At 41.7% G+C, this 22,208-nt stretch overlaps 1 protein-coding gene across 3 annotated transcripts in view; it reads right to left on the bottom strand.

The window, feature by feature from the left end:
- ndor1 (NADPH dependent diflavin oxidoreductase 1) overlaps positions 1-22,184 on the bottom strand; it is a 46,802-nt gene extending 24,618 nt beyond the window's left edge. Inside the window, exons 1-9 of one of the 3 annotated variants that reach the window (XM_059994391.1) lie at positions 22,114-22,184; positions 16,902-16,952; positions 14,282-14,416; positions 12,190-12,267; positions 11,004-11,101; positions 8,387-8,485; positions 7,290-7,391; positions 3,687-3,896; positions 1,942-2,063 (exon numbers count right to left, since the gene is read on the bottom strand). In XM_059994391.1, the coding sequence (XP_059850374.1) occupies positions 1,942-2,063; positions 3,687-3,896; positions 7,290-7,391; positions 8,387-8,485; positions 11,004-11,101; positions 12,190-12,267; positions 14,282-14,416; positions 16,902-16,904 (847 nt within the window). In that variant the 5' untranslated portion in view covers positions 16,905-16,952; positions 22,114-22,184. Of the gene's footprint in view, positions 1-1,941; positions 2,064-3,686; positions 3,897-7,289; positions 7,392-8,386; positions 8,486-11,003; positions 11,102-12,189; positions 12,268-14,281; positions 14,417-16,901; positions 16,953-20,476; positions 20,496-21,261; positions 21,397-22,113 lie in introns of those variants that run through there. The other 2 variants (XM_059994392.1, XM_059994393.1) reach the window with 2 other exon arrangements.
- Between the last annotated feature and the right edge of the window lie 24 nt (positions 22,185-22,208).

Below are 22,208 nucleotides of genomic sequence, written 5' to 3'. Positions count from 1 at the left end.
ACCCAATATACAGGAGCTCTGTGCAACTGGGATAGCACATCCTATTTACTCTCTGCATACAGGACAATGGAGCACATGCATCATTCTCCTGTCGGTGGAAGATCAGCATGACCTTCAAGCATTATCAGTAATAGAAAAGGCCAGAAGAAGAAATACATCTCTAGAATTACAGCAATGACACGTGACTGGGTGTTCCATTTCCCTATCTGCACAGGACAGCGTCAGAGATCGGAAATTGTTTCACTGGAGCTGAAATCTTACTGAACAGTTGGGCAATGCCAGGGATCACATTATGCCCATTATCATATCACTCTGTAACTTACAAGCTGCTTACAATGATAGGGGAACTGATGCACAGTCCTGATGCTATATTACTACAGTCAAAGAAACATAACATTAGGGCTCATATATATAGATTTTTAAAATATTATGGAGAGAAAATCAAAAGGTTAAAGAAACACTGGCCTTCGAATGGGGACAGTTGTAACGCCACAACTAATGCAATGCTTTGGTTTGATCACATTCAGAGAATTACTAGCATTTCTGGCACTACATGTTAAAAATGTAAGAAGCAGAAACAGGAAGAGAGCATGAGCTGTTCCACCACTCAATGTGATTGAGGGCTGATCCTGTCTCAAACCCACTTCTTTGCCTTATTTTTCATTTCCCTGGGTTAACTCAGCACAGTCCTAAGCCTTGTAAAGAAGTGCAGGGTATGTTGATATAAACTCCACAGTTAAAATTCGAGGAAGAATTATATAAAGCTAACTGGAATTTAAGAGGTGTAGGGATACGAGGCAAGCACTGAACCATTGGACGACAGACTTGCCAAGCGGCAAATATTAGGTTTCTTGTTGGTGCTAATGTGCTGTCGAGTCCTCGTCGACTCATGGTGACCCTATGGATAGTGTAGTTGTTCGTAGGGCTTTTGTGGCAAGATACTGCTGCTGGCCAGGTTGGGACCTGGCCAGATTCGAACTCAGAACTATGCGTCTTGAAGTCCAGTGCTGATGCCACGATACCACCAGCCAGCCCAAAATATTAGGTTATAAATATATTATTGGGAGCAAATACAAGACTTCCAAGAAAATGCACAAAATGTAGGGCTTTAAACATATTTAGGTAAAGTAAAAGATGTTAGCGCATTAATTAACCTTCAATAATTAGTTACTAGAGCTGTGCATAATTATCCACACTTGCAAGAAGTACAATGAAAAAGGCAGTTAAGTGCATTTATGGCCATCTGGAACTATTTTGGCTTTTATGGAAACAATACTTAGAAAAGGACAGGAATAGCCTATTGATCTACTTACAGGAGAGGGCAATTAAAGAAGGGTGAGCGGCAATATTGGTAAAAGAATCAAGCATGACTGTGAAATGGAAATATTGAAAGGATCATCAAATGCTGTGACATATGTTGAACAAGAACAAGGAGAGGAGAATCATCATTAACAGTGTACTTAGAACTGCCAAACAATCTGATGGAGGTGGGAAAATAAAACTGTGGCCAGATTTCAGGTAATAGAACACTAATAATGGGGAATTCACTGAATCTGATATAAACTGGGATAAAACTTTAAAATTTGATCTATAATGAAAAGAATTGGTAAGCTCAGATTATTTTGTTTAGAACAGAGATCATGGAGAGATTTACATGAGGTACATAAAATAATGAGCAGCATAGACAGGGACTAGATGAAGGACAAATCAATCTTAGTTGAGGTGTTAAAAAGGGAGCAGATTTAAAGCAATTAGGTTAGAAAAGAGGTAAAGAAAATGATTTAAAGAAAAGATGGCGGGGTCTGGAAGTCATTGCCCAAGCAGCACAGACAGGGTGGGTAGAATTTTCTTCTGTGTCATAAACTCTCTAAATTCTATGAATAAATGCTCTTTTTAACAAATGCTCAATAGCAACAAACAATCACATGCAAAAGAGCCAACCTGCATCATTGGGCTTCAGGATAAAACTTTTACATGGATTCAGGCCAAACAGCTGACAGAACTGTTCCACGCTGTCTGGTGAATTTCGAGGTTCGATCATTGCTACATCCCCTGCTGAGTACCTGCAGTTCAGAGGGAAAAATTAAATTAGAGAGAAGGATCACAGCTTCAGCACTCGCCACAATAAGGACACTTCAGGAAGGATATCAGGAGCTCAGAGAAACGTATAGGAGTTCAGCCAAATTGATATTGGGGTGAGGATTTCAATTATGTAAACTCAGTATGAAAGCTGAGCTGGAACAGAAAAAGCTTAAAGGCAAATTAATGAAGTTTAGAATCACACAAGGATTGACAGAAAAAAAGGTAAGAAATTGTATACATTTTGATTGTCAGTAAAGAAGGCCACACATGAGGGGTAATTTCCAAATGAACCTGAGGTGAAGTAAAGAGCAGTTTTATTTTATATCATAAATTGTTATAACCTGAATTGAAATGCTTGAAGCTATAGTAGATTCAGATTTATAGGAACCAGAATGAGACAGTTGCTTGAAGGGGAAGATTTTGATGATGGCTGGGTGAAGTTCAGAGCTGTTGAACTATCATTGAAAGACAGCATGTGTACTATGGACTGAATGGCCTCTTTCTATAGTGCCTCATTTACATTTCCATGAGCAGATCCCCTCAAACAAAACCTTGTATTTACCCATAAGTATATGGTACAAAAATCACTGTCACCAACTGAGCTTTAAATATACAGAAATTTCAGGAAATGTGTGAATCATTCAGCAACAAACAATTGGCTGGAGAAACTACGTGTGTCGAAAAGTATCTGTGGGAGGAAAGGAACTGTCAACGTTTCAGATCAAAACCCTGCCAACATGACCTAAAACACTGGCAATTCCTTTATGGTTTTGACCTGAAATGTCAAGAACTCTTTTCCTCCCACAAATACTGACTGACCTGCTGAGTTCTTCCAGCAAAAGTTTTTGTTGTTCCAGATTCCAGCACCTGCAGTCTCTTGCCTCCACGTGAATCATTGATTCCATTATCATTTTTATAGACTGTGAGTACAAATTTCTCAGTAGGATTTTCTGAACACTGAAAGTTCAGTGCAGTACTGAGAGATGCTGCGCTCTTGGAACTACTTTCTTTCAGAAGTTGATATCATACCATGTGAAAAGCATACGAGTTTTCCTTGTGCTTTGGCCAATATTTGTCCATCAAATATGATTAATAGATGATCTGGCTATTTACCACACTGAATGGTTCAATTTAATATCAGAGAATGTACACGGTATACAAGGTGAAATTCTTACTCTTTGCAGAGACAGCCATGAAACTAGAAATCCCAAAGGATGGAAGATAGTATCAGGACTTCACATCAGGGATCTTGTTTTTTTTACTTTAAATTAGCCACCACTGCAAAAGCTTCACTACACTTCAAAAGCTTTTCATTGGCATGTTCTGACATAATAAAAATTAAAAATTAAATGCAAATCTGCATTTCTGATCACAAGTGGATCAGAGGTAGGTGAGTTCTCACCCACAATTGGCAAAATGGGAAGATGGAAAGCAATAGGGATAGGATTGGGTAACTCGTCTGATTAACTGGGAGAATGAATATTCATCAGCCACCCCACAAAGACATTACTGACAAGATAGAGAGGTCTGATGCTGGGGTCTCTGCACAGTTTAATCATAGTAGGCTATTTGAAATTTAAATTACAGATTCAGACATTTCTTACTCGATGCTGGAGCCAGTGATATCAAAGGTGATCAGTCGCACATCCTGGAAGTGGTTATCATCTGTGACCCTTTTGTTGGCGATCATCCGGGCAGGGAATGGGTGGAGCTGTGAGGGCGGACCAGGAATTTGTCTGTCGGTGTCAAAAGGTCCCACTAATATGCCATTGGTGGCATCCTCCTCAAACTGAAAGCGGTACTTTGATGGCAATCTACACATGGAATCAGATGAAGTTTGTCACATTCAGAAAGCTTTTGGATCTGAAACATAGAGTGTCCATATTGCCAAGAAATTGAAAGCAGAAGTGCTGGAACTTTTCAATCTAGGCAAATGTCACTGACCCGAAATATTAATAATTTCATTCTACAGATGTTGCCTCATCTGCTCTTTCCATAGTTTCCTGTGGCCATTAGATATTTACAGCATTTGTAGTATTGTTCATTAGAACCAACAGAGTGAATCTCACCAATACTGGCAATCACTGAAACAATCTGCTGAAAACTGTCATTTGTGCAGTTTGATACGTCAGTCTGCAGTATAATGGCTGAACAAATTCAGTGCTCATCCCTGAGACAAACATCACCGGGTTCAAACCCTACTCCAGAGACTTACAACATTGAACAGTATAGCACAGGAACAGGGTCTTCAGCCTTCAACGTTGTGCTAAATCAAAAAAGTAAGTAATCAAATGCCCAATGGAACTAATCCCTTCTGCCTACACAATGTCCATATCCACTGATTTCCTGCATGTTCACATGTCTATCCAACAGCCTCTTGAAATTCTCTATCATATTTGCCTCCAGCACCACCCCAGGCAATATATTTCAGGCACCCACCATCTTCTGCCACGCATACCTTCTTTGAATTTACCCTTAAACTCCAGTTTTCGCCCACATCCCAGAAGTGTGTAGGTTACTAGGTTGATTGGTCATTGTCAATTGCTTCTTGTGTTTGTTTGTTATTTATTGAGATACAGAACAGAACAGGCCCATCTGGTCCTTCAAGCCATGGTGCCCTGCAATCCCCCAATTTAATCCTGGCCCAATCACAGAACAATTTACAATGATCAATTGACCAGTACGCCTTTGGACTGTGGGAGGAAATCCACACGTTCACAGGGAGAAAGTAAAATCTCTTTACAGACAGTGGCAGGAATTGAATCCAGGTCGCCTGAACTGTACTGTACCATGCCACCCCTAGGGTAGAATCTGGGGGAGTTATCAGGGCTTTGGGAAGAATAATTATAATATTACTATATGATTAGTGTAAAATGGGTGGTTGATGGACTATCTGAAAGTCCTATTTCTATATGATATTTTTGAGGAGAAATCCCCATTCAGATTAGTGCTGTGCTATCTTTTATGTTCACTTTTGATGGCTTATGTGTGGGTTTCACTCAAACGTTACCCTGGATTTTGTCATCAAGCTCTCACTTGGACAAGCATGGATTGATTAGAAGAAGCCAACATAAATTAGTTAAAAGCACATTAAGTTTAACTAACTTGGTAAAGGTTTTTGTGAAAAATGGAATTGCATTTATGTGGTAGCTTTGGAATTCCAAAACGTGCTTCATAATCTGTCATCTAGATTGAAAGGTGTGGGAAAAGAAGGCTGTAACAGCCCAGGTGGTTACGTAACAAGAAACAGAGCAGTGAAAAGAGTGGTGATGGATAGTTTTCTTTAGACTGGGGAAAATGTTAAGTGAGTGCGGCACTAGCTTTAATGCACTATTAATGATGAGGAATGAAAAAGGGAAAAGATTGGGGCACAATACCAAAGGTGACATCATTAAATAGAAAATCAAGAGCCCAGACCTGGGAAGCAGGAATGACTTGGTAAATGCTAGAGCTGGAGAATAAGTTGGAGACGGGGAGTGCAGCTTCCTATGAATGATTTCAAAACAAGAGCTGCAATTTTAAAATCAAAGTATTGCTTAACCAGGAAGCACTGTAGGTTAGCAAGAATGGAGCAGGGTGAACAGGTTTTGGTGTGAGTTAAGACGCAGGCAGCAGAGTTTTAGAAGACGACATACAGTAGAATGAGGGAGATGGCACTTGCAAAATATTCATCTCAAGCTAACACAAACAAGAGATTGGTTTTCAATAGTACTAGTTCACGGCTCACCTCTGGGTAAAATGTGACACCAGGACGGATTCAATGTCAGGCAGAGAGATGAAATTGCTGGATACAAATTAAATTTGTGACAGAGACTGAAGGCTTAGTGTTCACAATATTTTGTTGGAAGGCATTTCTAAACATCCAGAACTGCACATCAGGCAAAAAAAAGTCTTGCAATTCAGAAAGATTTTGGACTGGGAGTCAGGTTAGTGAAATGAAATTGTTTATCATTGACTCACAATGAATCAGCAGAGATAGAGGTTGTAAAATTATGTCAGCTATTGTCAACACACGAGTTGTCAGTAGAGAAGGTGGAGATTTAAAAATAAAACTGGATGATTTTAGAGCATTCATACAAAAACAAATGCAGTGTTTTCAGATGACAGTGCCAGAGAGCAGCTGGGAATTTTGAAACAGGAGGGAGCTGTGGACTGAACCTTGAGGAAAACCAAGGGTAGCTCCAGCAGCTTTGATGATGATACTCATGCTGTAACTGGAGAGCTACAAGTGGAACCGGGGGTGTGTATTTTTCTCTAGTTGGAGATATACAGGAGGAGAAAGATGCATTCAAAGGCTGCAGACATATTAGAAAGGACAAGGAGAGTTGGATTCCCTCAACCCATTCAAACAGACTGCTGAGAATGACAGGAGAAGTTTCAGCACTGTAAAGAGTTAGAAACCTAATTGGAGGGATTCAATATTCTGACAAAGATAAGCATGGATCTGGGGAACTTGACCATCTGCAATGTTTTTGGACTGGTGATGGGGCAGCAATTTGCAAGGATTGAGAGGTGAAAGGTATATCAGAAACTGGTGGTGATGGCAAGCACAAAGCAGAGTGAGATAGAGAACCAGCTTACATATTGGAACCAAGAAAAGAACTTGAATTGTCATTGCTGGGTGAGAATAGGGTCCTGAGCTAAAGCGAGGTGGATCAAAGGGAAGGAGGAAACAGCAGGCTAAATCCCAATGCCAAAGACCATGAATTTCTCACACTTATTGGTGGAGATGAAAATTAAGTTAAGGGAGACCCTATTCACACTCTTGCTAACCGAAGAAATCAGATTTTTCTCCTCCCAAATGTATCACCTTGCACATCTGTATCAAAATGAATTTGATTGAAAGTATGAACGATAGCTCCCAGAAATCCATTATCCCAAGCCAAGATAGTAAAAATCTGAGAATCCACAGGAGGTGTTTTTGAAGCATCCCATGGTGTCCAACAGAGTGCAAGATAAACCACTGTGTCAGAACCAGTGCTTACTGTCCAACAGATCAGATGTGCAGCAGATGTCAAGGTCTCCTTTACCCACATCTACAGGGCAATAATGGCTAGTTCTACATAACCACAATCCATCTTGCCCAGTGTGAGATTCTTGGTCCAATCATTCACTCCTCCATTCGGAACCTATTTTACTTTGTAACAGAGATACCTACAACTAAGGCACATGCCTCCCTCCCGAGTTGCTTGCTGTTCTGTACTTACATGACATCATCACCAAGCATGGTTAACCCTGGCGGAAGAGGATAGATTCTTAAAGCATGATCCCAGAATTCTTTTAGCCATGGATCAATTACAGCATCTGGTCTGGATGGGAAAGAGCATTCACATTAGTTCTGAAGCATCTCTCAGAAGAAAACTATTTTATATATTAGTGGCAGATGATGTGACAATTCCATCAGAAAACACAAAATACATGGACAATAATGTATAGCAGCTGGAACCCGCAGTCAGTAAGTAGCCTGCAATATAAATAGTTTGTGAGTATAATAACAATTTCAGATGATTCACATGTAATAATGACTGCTTTGATATTAACCAGCAGCAAACTTGGCCAAGGTGTGAAATTTGAACGTAGATTATAGGCTAAAGGTCAGATGAAGTATGATATCATTAGCTAGGAGGTCCAAGATCAAATATGGAGAAGATGACATACAGTGTATTAACTTTGTTATTTGTCAATAACCTACACATTCCTTGTTTTGAGATCAGTGGTATATCTGTATGATATAGACAACACTGCAGAAAGGCTCCTGCAGAAATAAAAACTGTTGCCAAATTCCACATTTCTGAAGAACCAAGCTAGCTCTATTATTGCACCTTCTCTACCTTAGAAGTAGCTTGACATTTACAGAACTCGTTTCCATATTGTACGTAGGCAGCTGTGCTTGTATTCCACATCCAGACAACAAATTGTCCAGAGAGTAAAAGACCCCTCAAAAAACCACAAGGAAGTGTTATAAAATGTGGCCATCAACTGCGTTAAAGCAAAGTTTGCCTGTGAACAACGGAAAGGCAATTGCAACACAGGAAGGCCAGTACTGAACATGGTTACTGCTAAGCTCACAGGTTTTAAACCATTCAAGCATCATTAGTTACACTCATAAAAGCAGTTACCTTCTAACAGAACTATAAGGAACAGTATCAGGGCTTAGCAGAAGTGGATTAGTATTGAGTCAGTTTGAGAAACAACACAAGCTACATTTTGTATGTACAAAATTTTGTACCATTTTGTATGGTTCTGTTAATCAACCAAAGCATTCAAGAGAAGTTTTCAAGAGAATTGCAGAGAGCTCTCTTACCCCAGATCATGTTGGTCATCACCCAATCCCACTGGTAGTAGTTTATTGGATCCTAATTGCATCAAGCGCTTACTCAGCTTCTTGGCAATAAAGTTGAACCTTTAATTAGAAAGAACATGAAAACAAAAGGCCTTCATTTTGGAAACTTGCCCATTTAAATGTATTCATATCCACAGTCCCTAACTGAACACATTCATTCCGTTTCTCTTCCCACAGATGAGGTCTGACTGGTTGAGTATTTTCAGCATTTTCTGCTTTTTAAGTGCCAAACTGTTTCTATCAACATTTAACCTAAATAATTTTGGATCAATCAGGAATGATCAAATGAAACTGATAAATCTCTTTCACTCAAGATTCTCTTATGTTAAATGCTGCACATATACTCACAGTTGTATCTGCGTATTACTGCTACACACAGACTCCAGTTCTAGCCACACATCCAAGTTGAATGTATCAGCTTGACTTGGCTTAAGAAAAAAGCAACTACTAGAGCTGGCAAGATTAGATCATTTGCAAGGAGTGGATTGGATTAGTTTCAGTACTCTTCAATGAACACAAGAAAATCTTGAGGGGCCACTCAGCCCCTCAAGATTGTCCATCATTCTATATTACCACGGGTGTTCTATGTCTCCTGTTCTGTGTCAGTTCTGATAGATCTCAATTCCTCAATCTTTTAAATATTTATAATTCTTTATCTTAAATATCTTTAATGATTTGGCCTCCATCACCCTCATGGAAAGACAGCATCAGAGATTCACTCTTTTTTAGTTCAGCATTACTTATTTAATTTAGTTATATATATTTACTGTCATTCATGTTTTTTTCTATTATGTATTGCATTGTACAGCTGCCACAAAGACAACACATTTCACACCATATTCCGGTGATATTAAATCTGATTCTGATTCTCTAAGAGAAGTGGTGTCTTTGCAAGGGATGAGATTGTTTATGATCAGACCATGTCATGAATATGTAATCTAGGCTGATAGTCCAATGTTTAACTGTGGGAGAACATCACTGGCCCCATACATTTTTTAGATTGGATATTAAATCAAGAGCTGGTGTCCCAAACTGGAAAATGTGAAGACTGGGAACCCATGGGAGAATAAGATAAAATGGGCCAAAAACTAAGTGTTTTGCAACAGTCTTCACTTTACGGAATACGAGTAATACCCCAGAAATTGCAGTAAGTTGGGAGCTGGGAGGGTGGAACTGGGGAAAATTACAATGACAATGATCCTGAGCAAACTGTTGGAGCTGCAGTCGCACAAGTCAGTGGATTCTGATGCAACAATAGAACATACATTTAGAACAGCGGAGGAGAATTTTCTGCTTGGTGAGTCACAAATCTTTAAGACCACTTCTTGAAAATGCAATGAAAGCAAAATCTTTCAATATTTTTAAGGTGGATACTTATTGGGCAAAGGTTATCAGTGGTAGATGAGAAGGCAGCCTTCAGATTTTAATCAGATCAGATCAGATTAATTAAATGCTTCTAATTTATAGATTCTCACATAGGTTGATGACCTTTCATTACACAGGAGCTTGTGGGCAGTCAGTCAGGTAATCAAAACATACAAACATAGAAAACTCCCCAGGCTTTACCCATAGTCCTCTATTTTTCTCAGCTCCATGTACCTATCCAGGAGTCTCTTAAAAGACCCTATTGTATCCGCCTCCACCATCATTGCTGGCAGCCCATTCTACGCACTCAACACTCTCTGCGTAAAAAAACTTACCCCTGACATCTCCTCTGTACCTGCTTCTGAGCACCTTAAAACTGTGCCCTCTTGTGCTTGCCATCTCAGCCCTGGGAGAAAGCCTCTGACTATCCACATGATCAATGCCTCTCATCATCTTATACACCTCGATCAGATCGCTTCTCATCCTCCGTCGCTCCAAGGAGAAAAGGCCGAGTTCCCTCAACATGTTCTCATAAGGCATGCTCCCCAATCCAGGCAACATCCTTGTAAATCTCCTCTGCACCCTTTCTAAGGTTTCCACGTTCTTCCTATAGTGAGGCGACCAGAATTGAGCAAGTGGGGTCTGACCAGGGTCCTATATAGCTGCAACATTACCTCTTGGCTCTTAAACTCAATCCCACGATTGATAAAGGCCAATGCATTGTATACCTTCTAAAGGTAGCAGCACAAAAGAAAAAAAATCATTGAATAAATTAAAGGAGACTCCAGCTTGAAGATGTTGCAAGTCTTGCACTCCCCGCATTCCAACCTTTAATTAATGTTAAATCACACCTCAGCAATCCAGTTAAGGCACACCATGTCAGCAGCTACTACAGAGCCAATAAACTGTGCACAAGTTACATCAAAGCAGGCCTTAATCATTGTTTGACATGACCACATGGAGCCAGGGCAGGGTGGAGGGGGTCACTGTGCGTGCATGCCATATTCACAGAGCACATAAAACTGTTTAGACATGTTGCCACCAGTGCACTATTTATCACTGAACACTGAGCAACAGTATTTCTATAACATTCAATATGCTGCAAGGAAAGACATTAAATTACATTGTAAAATCTCTAGCTCACTCATCATCATGATCCATAGAAACAATCACAGATTAAACCCTCTGCTTGCAGATTCATTACTCCACTTACTTGGGGTAGGAAGAATCTCCAAGACCAAGGACAGCACTATTCACCATGGAGAGAGAGGCAGCAGGAAGATTCCGTCGGAAGATAAACCGCCAGAATTTCTATAGGCAAAATGAGAGTCAGCGTTTATCAGGGAAGGGAGAACTTTAGGGAGCACTTAGACAGAACTATTTGATATAACTATAATTATACAAACTCTGTGTACATGACTGTTGTAGGGAAGTATGTGGGAATGCAGAAAAAATGGTTAGAGTGCATGATCAACAAGGAACCTTTGACACTGACAGTCTGGTTGTCCACCAATGGGAAAATACTTCATAGCTGCTGCCTTACCACCATGAGGCTGACAGCTGCAGGTAGGAGCTTGACAGGGGTTTGAGGGGATAAGGGTAAGAGGGATTTGAGGGAAGAGGGGCAAAAGGGGTTTGAGGGAATAAGGGCAAAAGGGATTTGAGGGAAGAGGGGCAAAAGGGGTTTGAGGGTATAAAGGTAAAAGAGGTTTAGGGGAATAAGGGTTCAGGAGTCTAGGGTAAAGCCAAGAAAGGTCAGATAGGAGTGACAGAGCCATGAGAGGTCAGATGGGGAACCAGAATAGAAGTAGGGACGCTATAAGACACAGGAGAGTGAGCAGGACCTTTGCTCAACAGTGGATAACAAGCCAAGATCATCTGAGGAAAGACTGAAGGCAGAAAGAACAGGCAAAAGCTCTTTCTCTTAGAGGAGAACTTGTGCTCCTCATGGTCAAACAAGCAGTGGTACAAAAATCACTTAGCTTCTTTGCTTGTTCACAGAGGCCTGGAAAAATACACCACTGCTGTTACATTTCACTCAGGTTCCTCATTGCACTCGTGCTGATATGAATGATTTTGTCCCTCTCTCACACTGTGAAACAGTACTGTGCGGCTCTGTAACCCAATTCACCTGCACTGCATTTGTATCAGATTGTATCAGGACAACAGTGTAACTACATAACACTTCCTTCTAGACCATTCACATTCTGCACTATGCAAAAATTATTCATGTTTCATTTTATCCAAACAATGAAGTAACTTTCAGCACTGTAAATTCTTCATTAGCGGGATTTTAATAAAATCTGTACTTTTATGTTTGTTGAGATCCGCTTCCTAGCCCCCAAAGAAAACAGGGACAGCATATCGGCATGAGGAGACTTTAGCAGATGATACTTTACCTTCATATTGTCCGGAGGTTCACCCTGGCCTGTGGTGGAACACACAAACACCACCAGAGGCTCCTGGATCAGGTCAGCCTGAGAGGGTAGAGAAAAGTGCTGTCAGAATATCAGAATAAAAGGTACAGGGTAGCAGCAGAGTTTCTAACATGCAAAGCAATCTGTTTTCTGTGACTGTAATACAAAAGAACTATGGCACGGCTTTGTGAACCTGTACCTCAATCCCTGTCTACTACATTTAAACTATTGCTGAAAGCAATAATAATGATTTTTATATCGAGTGCCCTTAACTAATAATGATTTTTATATCGAGTGCCCTTAACTAATAATGATTTTTATATCGAATGCCCTTAACTCTTCCGCAGGCACTCCCAGATGCAGGATCAGAAATTTCTTTTAAATTTTACTCATTTATTTAGGAATACAGCACTGTGTTCCCTCCTGGCCCAGCAAGCCGGTACCACCCAATTACAATACATCCATGCACCCAATTAACCTACTAATGTGCAAAACACACAAAATGCTGATGGAACGCAGCAGGCCAGGCCGCATCTACAGGGAGAAGCACTGTTGACATTTTGGGCTGAGACCCTTCGTCAGGACACGAACAGGACAGGACAACCTACTAATGTGTACATCTTTGGGATGTGTGAGGAAAGTGCAAAGCCTGCAGGAAGCTCACATGGAAATGGACAGTACATACAAACTCCTTACAGACAGCAGCAGGATATATATGATACTGAGATACACTGGTAACTTTTTTTAAGTAGCAAGAAACTTGATCAAGGTAATTGAATCAGGGTTTACCTTAGAGCAGGAGACAGAAGTAGAAAGGAAAGGGTTTAGAGAGTGCCAGAGGTTTGGGCTCAAGCAGAAGATGAGAAAAAAATGTAGGGCTAAACCGAGAAAATTTTAAATTACAACCACTGCTGTATGCTATGATAAAATTGGTCAGAAAGCATTGGGCTGATGAATGGCAATTAGTGTGCTACGGCACGACAGAACATCTGGTGATACACGAGGAACTGCAGACGCTCAAATCTGAAGCATCGTACAGTCTGCTGGAAGAACTCAGGGGCCAATCTTTCTACCCTCCCAGAGATGCTGCTGGACCTGCTGAGTTTCTCCAGCAGTGTGTGTGTGTTGTTGACGATATAGTGAAGTGGAACTGACAAGTACTGGAAGATGGCAGGATAGTTGTGGAATATTGAGTGAGAAGCAAATGAAGTGCAGGCACTGGGAGTTGGAAGTTGCTGGATATATAGAGATAGAGATAATGCTTAAGGTCAATGACCCACAAAGAGCTTTATGTGGGATATGTCTTTGGCAATTTCTGTTTTTATAGAGCATCTGAAGATAACAGAAACATTTCAGCAAAAATTCACCTGAGACAAAGGTAGAAAGTTAGGAAATATTTACAGAGATGAAAGCTGGGGGGCTTAACGATGGTGCAGACATGTAGTTAGGAGCCTAGATGAAGGGCAAACAAGAACTACTTCTGTAGAGGGAGAGGGATGAAGCCATTGAGCTGGCAGTGGAACTTCAAGCAGAAAACAAAGTCAATGGCTTCCATACTCCCAATCCTTAACTGGGGTCAATCCAACACTTGATGCCACACAAGCAAAAGGACAAATCAGACTTCTATGATGAGGTCAATATTCTAAAACATTAACTCCATTTCTCTCTCCACAGATGCAGCCTGATCCTGGTTAGTTTTGTGTTGTTTAATTCATGTTTTTTTCATTTTTGATTATTATCTTTTTCATTAGCTCATGGCTGTGTATGGGGTTTGCTATGTATTATGTACCATGTGAACACTGTGCTTCCTACATTACAAAAAAAAGGCTACAGTGAAACAGTAACTCTCTTGGGACTTCTTTAGGTGGCAAAATGCATTCTCTGTGGCTGGGCCTACATCCCCAGGGTCCCAAAGTACTTCACACAAAACAGAGGCAGACCTATTTTTTGAGGAGGCATGCCTCTGATAAACCATGGCACTGTCAGTATTTGCAGGTAACAACAGAAAAAGAAAACACATATCTGATAACACTTGAAGTCAAGGTCAGCACAGTCACCACTCACTGGTACTTACTATTGGGTAACTATCCAAAGGCAAAACCCTGCAAACAAAATGGCGCCGTACTCCTTCTCTGCCAATCCGCTCGGCCACATCCTGTGCCGTGCCAGTCTGGCTACCGAACAACACCAACAGCTTCCGCTCCACCATCTGCAAGAAAAGAATGAAGCATGGTATTAGAGGCCGGGAGATGACGAGGCAAAACTTACACAGCCCCAAGCTACCTATTGATGTCAGCTACATTCAATAACCAAAATATACACCACACTTGATGCAAGTACAGGGGGCACCATCTCACAAGTTGCATGTTGCAACATAATGTCCTTTAATCACACACTTTGTTTTCTGAAATCCAATGAATGATGATATGCCAATAAAAATGACTATCATCAGAATTATCAGAATCAGGTTTAATATCTTGGGCATATGTCGTGAAATTTATTAACTTAGTGGCAGCAGTACAATACAATACCAAAGTAAATCAATTACAGTAAGTATATATATTAAATAGTTGAATTAAAAATAATGCAAATACAGAAATAATAAAAGTGAGGGAGTGTTCATGGGTTTAATGTCCATTTAGGATTCGGATGGCAAAGGGGAAAAAGCTCTTCCAGAATTGCAGTGTGTGCGTACAGGGTTCTATACCCACTTCCTAACAGTAACAATGAAAAGAGGGCATGCCCTGTATAATGGGAGTCCTTAATAATGGATGTTGCCTTTCTGAACCACCACTCCTTGAGGATGTCTCGGGTATTACAAAAATTAGTATCCAAGATGGAGCTGATTAATTTTACAACTTACTGTTGTTTCTTTTGATCCTGTGCAATAGCCCCCGCACCCCATCATACCAGACAGTGATACAGCCTGTCAGAATATATCTGTAATATATCTGTATATATCTACAGTATATCTGTAGAAGTTTGAGTATTGCAGTAGACTTCATTCTAGCCATGACCAACCGCTCAAAGAATTTCATCACTGTAGATGTGAGTGCTACTGGACGACAGTCATCAAGGCAGCTCACACTTCTTTTCTTGGGCACTCTTGCCCTTTTGAAGCAGGTGGGAACTTCCGACTGTAGCAATGAGAGGTTGAAAATGTCCTTGAATACACTCGCCAGTTGGTTGGCACAAATTTTCAGAGCCTCAACAGGTACTCCATCAGGGCTTGCTGCCTTGTGAAGGTTTACCCACTTGAAAGACAGCCTGACTTCGATCTCCAAGAAAGAGATCACATCGCATTGGGTGCAGCAGGGACCTTCCCAGCTGTAGTTACATTCTCCTTTTGAAAGTGGGCATAGAAGGCATTGAGCTCATTGGTAGCGAAGCATCGCTGCCATTCATGCTATTGGGTTTCACTTTGTAGGAAGTAATGTCCTACAAACCCCGCCAGAGTTGACGCGCTTCCGATGTCACCTCCATCCTCGCTCTTGAAATGGCCCTCTGCAAGTCATACCTGGTTTTCTCGTACAGACCTGGCTCACCAGACTTAAATGCCACAGATCTAGCCCTCAACAGATGACAAACATCCTGGTTCATCCACAGCTTTTGGTTTGGGATTGTACAGCAAGTCTTTGTAGGCACACACTCATCCAGGTTTCAGTGAAGCTGGTAACAACTGGGGCATACTCATCCAGATTCAAAGATGAATCCCTGAATACAGTCCAGTTCACCAATTCAAAGCAGTCCTGTAGGTGCTCCTGTGCTTCCCTTGTCCATACCTTCTTGGACCTCACTACTGGTGCTGCAGTCTTCAGTCTCTGCCTAAACTCAGGGAGTAGAAGTAAGGCCAGGTGATCAGACCTTCCAGTATAGATGTGGAATAGAACAGTAAGCACTCATGATCTCAGTGTAACAGTGGTCCAATGTGTTGTTTCCTCTGGTACTAAAAGTGACTTATTGATGATAATTATTTAGTGACTTTTTCAAGCCGGCTTGGTTAACAACTCCCCCCCAAAATGATGGGGAATGGCTGTGCTGTTTCGTGCAGGTTGCCTTCATCGGATAGATAATCTAGAGTCTCTTTGATGAGGTGGAACGTACACTGCTACCGAAAAGAATCGCTGAAATCTCCTGCAGCAGGTATAATGGACGGCACTTAATTGCAGAATATTCCAGGTCTGGTTAGCAAAACTGGGATGTCTCTGACACATTAGTACACAAGGAGTTGATCATGAGAAATACACCACCACCTCTGCTTTTGAGAGACTCAACAGCATGGATTACTGAAAAATTTCCCCTAATGATGTGTCATCATAGTGAGGGTTAAACAGCATGGAAACACAAGCACAGCCTGACAAGCACCATCTACACAACACAGTGTTCCCCCTCATATCCCCAACAACTCGACCTACCCCACTCCTGATTTTCCCCATCAACTCTACAAGCAATTTACAGTAGCCATTTAGTCTTCAATCAAACATTATTAGCCCGTGGTCTGAAATCAGAGACGTGTTGCTACAGGGAGAACAAGCCAACTCCATACCAGACTGTACTGAAGGTCAGCATTGAACTTGGATGCTTAGAACTATGAGGCAGCAGCTCCAACCAGTGAGTAGCTGTGCTCCCATTCTGTGAATCGTGTACAGGTTTAATTATAGCTACAGAACATGACAGGCTAATGAAACACTTACCATACATCACCACAGAATCAGCTTCAGAATACAATTCGAACCAAGTCCCGTCTGAGCAAGCAATAAAACAGTAAATGGATCGTTAGTAGCAAATAAGTTACTTGTTCTGTAAATAAACAACAATCTACAGATACTCTCCAGCTCAGGTAGCATTTGCAGAGAGAGGCAGCCACACCATCAAAATGTGCTGCAGTAGAAAATGGGCTGAAGCAAGAGGGGAAAGTAGGCAGTTTTAAGATGGAGATAATCGGGCACTGGAAGTCCATCCCACATTCAAAGAGAATGCTACCATGCAAACGATCAGATTCAGTCTGACACAGTCGAAGAGGTAGAAGGGAGTACTGTAGCAAGGGAACAGAGTCTGTGCCAGGGACTGGTGATCACAGTGTCGATTTGATCAATGTTTACCTGAAGGAGACTGAGGTACAAGAGGAATGCAAAATCACCAAGTGCTAAGCAATGTTGTGGAAAACTGGCACTGTTGTTTGATGGGGCTGTCAGATAGTAAAGCAGATCACAAAGGTAACAGTGAAGGAATATTGCATTTGAAGCTCTGGCAACAAATAGCAAGCGTAGGACTTTGTGGATGTGTTCTCACTGACCCAGCAGTATAATGCAAGAGAATGGCATGATCAATTGTGTGAGATGTTGAACAAAGTCAGAGGCAAGGACAGAAGGACTGGGCGTAGTTTACCAAGACACTGTTAAAACAAATATCAATCTGACTTAGTTAGCAGTCACTCAGACAAACTGAGGAACCAAACTGTAGCAAGAAAGGGTGAGGGGTGAGGGGGAAGTAAGGGCTCAAATGTAGAGCTGTCAGAAAATTAGGCCCCAATCGGGTGAAGGTGTTCAAGTAATTTGAAGACAGACTAGAGATTTCGGAAAGAAAGAGAAGCAGGAGTCACATCCAGTATTAGTCAGTATGGGGGTAGGAGTTTGCATTAGAAAAAAGCATAGAGTAGATCTCATTGGTGTTCCAAGCTAGGAGGAGAGAACAGTAACACAGAAACATGTGGTGTATCTGACACAGGAAGGTTTTCCACTCCAAACAGAGTTTGTAAATGTTCTTGAATTTATGATAAAATTACATGAACTCCTCAGACTTAGTGATGGTTAAAGGGGAAGAGCAAATGGTGGCAGGGAAAAGGAACAAAGGTAATCAGGGTGAGTCTGGAGGACTGGGCAGTTCAACAGTAAATGGCACAAAACAATAATCAGACTACAGCCAATTGCTTCATCCTGTACTTGTGTTTTAAACCACTCGAGCATGCAACCATTGGGATTCGGGGAGCGAAGGCAGAGCAAGTCCAAGGCAAACACCAGAAAAGGAGGCAGCTATAAATAAGAGAAAATCTGCAGATGCTGGAAATCCAAGCAACACACACAAAATGCTGGAGGAACTCAGCAGGATAGGCAGCGTCTAGGAAAAGAGTACAGTCAACTTTCCAGGCCAAAACCCTTTGGCAGGACGGCTATAGCGGTCAGGGTCAAGGAATCTGAAAATTAGCTGAGAATGTGATTGAACAAACAGATTATGTTGTATCAGAAAAAGTAAAAAAAAACGGTGGGTGCTAAAAATCTCAAATTTTAAAAAAAGATATCAAAATGCTGGAAGAACTCAGCAGGTAAGGCTGTATCTGTGGCAACAGAAACAGGGCTAAGATTTAGATGTTGGGTGTAATATTTAGATGAATCACCCACCGGACTGATACTGCTGAAACTGTCAACACTTTCCTTCAGTAGCTGTATTGGGTATTCATGTATGGTTGAATGACAATCAAACTTGAACTTGCTTCCCACGTGCCATGCTAGTGACCTTTCCAATGGCTTATCAACCCCTGGTTGCTGAGAGGGAGGAATTGCCCAGCCTTTGTACAAGTGAGAAAGCTGTGGTGGAGGTGGTGTGGGTTCTGCTATCGCATCTGAAGTGAGCTGAGTGGCTAGGTCTCAGACCGAGAAGCCATGGGAAGGACAGGTCCATGGCTCCGAATGGGCTTCCAGAAGGGGAACTTCATTTGTTTGATTTTTCATCACAGACACCGACAATGGGCAGAAGGGTGAGAACTCTACAATAACGCTGGCCTGTGCTTGCCTCTCCTACTCAGGAGAGCTGTCAGTTTGTTGTGGGTAGAAACTGTACAAACCAGAAGCAACACCCAGGAGTCAGTCTATTTTTGCTCAACCAGACCCTGTCCATTCTGTTTGCTGAATACCTGCTTGAGAGTTTAGTAACAACTTATAGAAATAACTAAGTCTGCAGATGTTGGAAGTTTAAAGCAACACACACAGAATGCTGGAGGAACCCAGCAAGCCGGGCAGCGTCTGTGGATGGGAGTGTCTGAGGGTGACGAAAGGGGAGAGGTGTCTGAGAGTGGGAGAGGAGCCTATGGTGTCAATGTTTCAGGCCAAAACCCTTCATCAGTACTGAGAATGAAGGGGGAAGATGCCAGAATAAAAAAGTGGGAGGAGAGTGAGGGGAAGGAGGCTAGCTGGAAGGAGAGTCAAGCAGGTAGGCAAGGTCGGCAGAAGAAGAAAGAATCTGATAGGAGAGGAAAGTGGACAATAGGAGGAAGGGAAGGAGGAGGGGACCCGGGGGAAATAGTAGGCAGCTGAGAAGAATTGAAAGGTCAGAGTGGCGAATAGAGTGGAAGGGATATTTGTTCACTGGAAGGAGAAATCGATATTCATGCCCTCACTTTGGAGGTTACCCAGACAGAATAAGAGTTGTTGCTCCTCCAAGTTATATAAAAATAACTCCTACTGTTTTGCATTAATGCCCCATAATCTTTGATAGCACTGTACATCATAAAGTTATTTCACCTCTCAACATGCAAAGACAACAGTTAACAGAAACACCTGAATAAGTAACTTTGTGATAGTATTCCGAGCAGCTTTGGACCCTTTATCTAAGAAAGGATGTGCTGGCATTGGAGAGGGCCTAGAGGAGGTTCACAAGAATGATCTCAGGAATGAAAGGGTTAACTATGAGGAGCATCTGATGGCTCTGGGCCTGTACTGGCTGAAGTTTGAAAGAATTGGGGAGGGGGCTCTCATTAAAACCTATTGAACAATGAAAAGCCTTGACAGAGAGGGCATGGAGAGGATGTTTCCTATAGTGGTGGGGAATGTCCCTTTAGAACTGAGATGAGGAAGAATTTCTTTCACCAGAGTAGTGAATACATGATAATCATTGCCACAGACAGTTGTAGAGGCCACATCATTTGGTATATTTAAAGTGGATGCTGATAGTTGTTTATTAGTCAGAGGTTCATGAGAGAAGGCAGGAGAATGGTATAGATAGGGAAGATAATGGAATAGTGCAGTAGACTCGATGGGTCAAATGGCCCAATTCTGCTCTGATGTGTTATGGTCAAGACCTGAATATCTGATGTAGAAATGGTCAGGATTACTATGTCCACTTAGCCCCATTTACACCATTCACCGTCACTGAACTGGTTAAACCAACTACTTGAAAAATGGCTGCCATTAATGAAAACATTTGTGAAAATTACAAATTACAACTGTTATTTTAATCTTAGTATAATTGAGCACAGAAATATAAAGTACTTAACTGGATGCACATTCAATTGGATTGTTCATCATAAAAACATGATGTTCTTTGCTAAAGGCTCATTATATCTTGCTACAAATTTCCATACACTACCACATGTTGGTCAACATCACATCTCAGTATTGCTACTTGAAATTTATTTTATATGTTGATAATATAGAACAGGTTTGCGCAGGAACCACGATGTTGTGCTGAACGAATGAAACTGGTAATTCGCTGCTGAACTAAATGAATCTGAGAACTACCCTTGAGTCTGGCTAAGAGAGTTTATGAGGGAGAGGACAGAAGGGTGATGATCGAGAGCAGAAGAAAACAAAAAGTTGAGATGCAAGTTTTAATCACTAAGAACAAATTAGTGCATATAGTGAAGAAAAAAAATTATTATCTTGGTGCGCAGTAACTCCTGGCTGTGTATACCAAACTATAAATATACACATTGGCTGATACAGTCATACAACACAGAAATGGACTCTTCAGTTCATGTCCTTGAACTGAAGGCAAATGTAGATTGTAACAATTAGAAAGCACAACTGTTAAAATAGTCCCATGTCACATGCAGTGTTGAATGTGTTATTGACATCAGTAACACATAATCCAGCAAATAATAGAACATCCCCCATCCTTCACTAAATGCAAGCCCTTTATTTCGACCTTTCACACTCTACTATTTAACTCATTAGCACTTCTGTCTGTAAAATTCATTTTCACTCCAACTCCAGAGTGCACATTGCCCTGAAGGGGCATCTACCAACCATTACACTTTAGCTGTTTACATCAATTGCTTACAGCATAATAGATGTAACACCTCTTGCCTCCCATACTGTGCTCAAGATTACAGTTCTTCACAATTTGTCACTTTTTCATTTACTGTTCGTAGACTAAATAGGTTTGCATTATCTTGTCACACTTTCCAGATTACATGAACAGGTGTCCCCCCCCCCCCACATACTCCCTTTCTCTCCGCATATCATTTTCACTTGCCAAACCATCTTAAACATACCTACTCTCCCCAACCGTTTTCAATATGATAACACACACAAAATGCTGGTGGAACACAGCAGGCCAGGCAGCATCTATAGGGAGAAGCACTGTCGACAGCGCTTCTCCCTATAGATGCTGCCTGGCCTGCTGTGTTCCACCAGCATTTTGTGTGTTGTTGTTGTTTGAATTTCCAGCATCTGCAGATTTCCTCAGGTTTGTTCAATATGATAGGGTCGCTTTACTCTCTCCACCTCCCTCTTACTCTCATCACCAACCAACTCCAGAACCTCATGCCCTCTATCACCCTCAACCCTTCCAAGACACCCATCACTCTTCTTGGCAGCCTCTTTTACTTTTCTCAGCAATCCCACATCAAAGCCCCTTACTATCCTCGCCTACCGGATATCTGCCTCACTCCCCTCGACACCTCGAGAACCCACCAACTTTCATCTTCACTCACCTCTCCAGACATCCCTCACTCAACTCACCCACACCTTAGATATCCCTCACTCACCTCCCCAACCACCCACACCATCATTCCTGCCTTCCACTTCCTCACCCACAACTCCCTCAGGCACCTCTCATTCCTCTCTTACTCTCCGATACCCACTCCCTATCGTCACCCTCAGACACCTCTCGCTCCCTTCCCGTACTCACGATTCCCGACGTTTTGCGACACGGCCGCCGCCGGGCTCCCGCGCGCAGTCTCGCGAGAGGAGAGCCCATCGTGCGGCTGCGCAGTGCGAGCCGTT

Source organism: Hypanus sabinus, chromosome 18, assembly GCF_030144855.1.
Source record: "Hypanus sabinus isolate sHypSab1 chromosome 18, sHypSab1.hap1, whole genome shotgun sequence".
In the NCBI taxonomy this organism is placed as follows: domain Eukaryota; kingdom Metazoa; phylum Chordata; class Chondrichthyes; order Myliobatiformes; family Dasyatidae; genus Hypanus; species Hypanus sabinus.
This window is presented reverse-complemented; position numbering and strand designations above follow the sequence as displayed.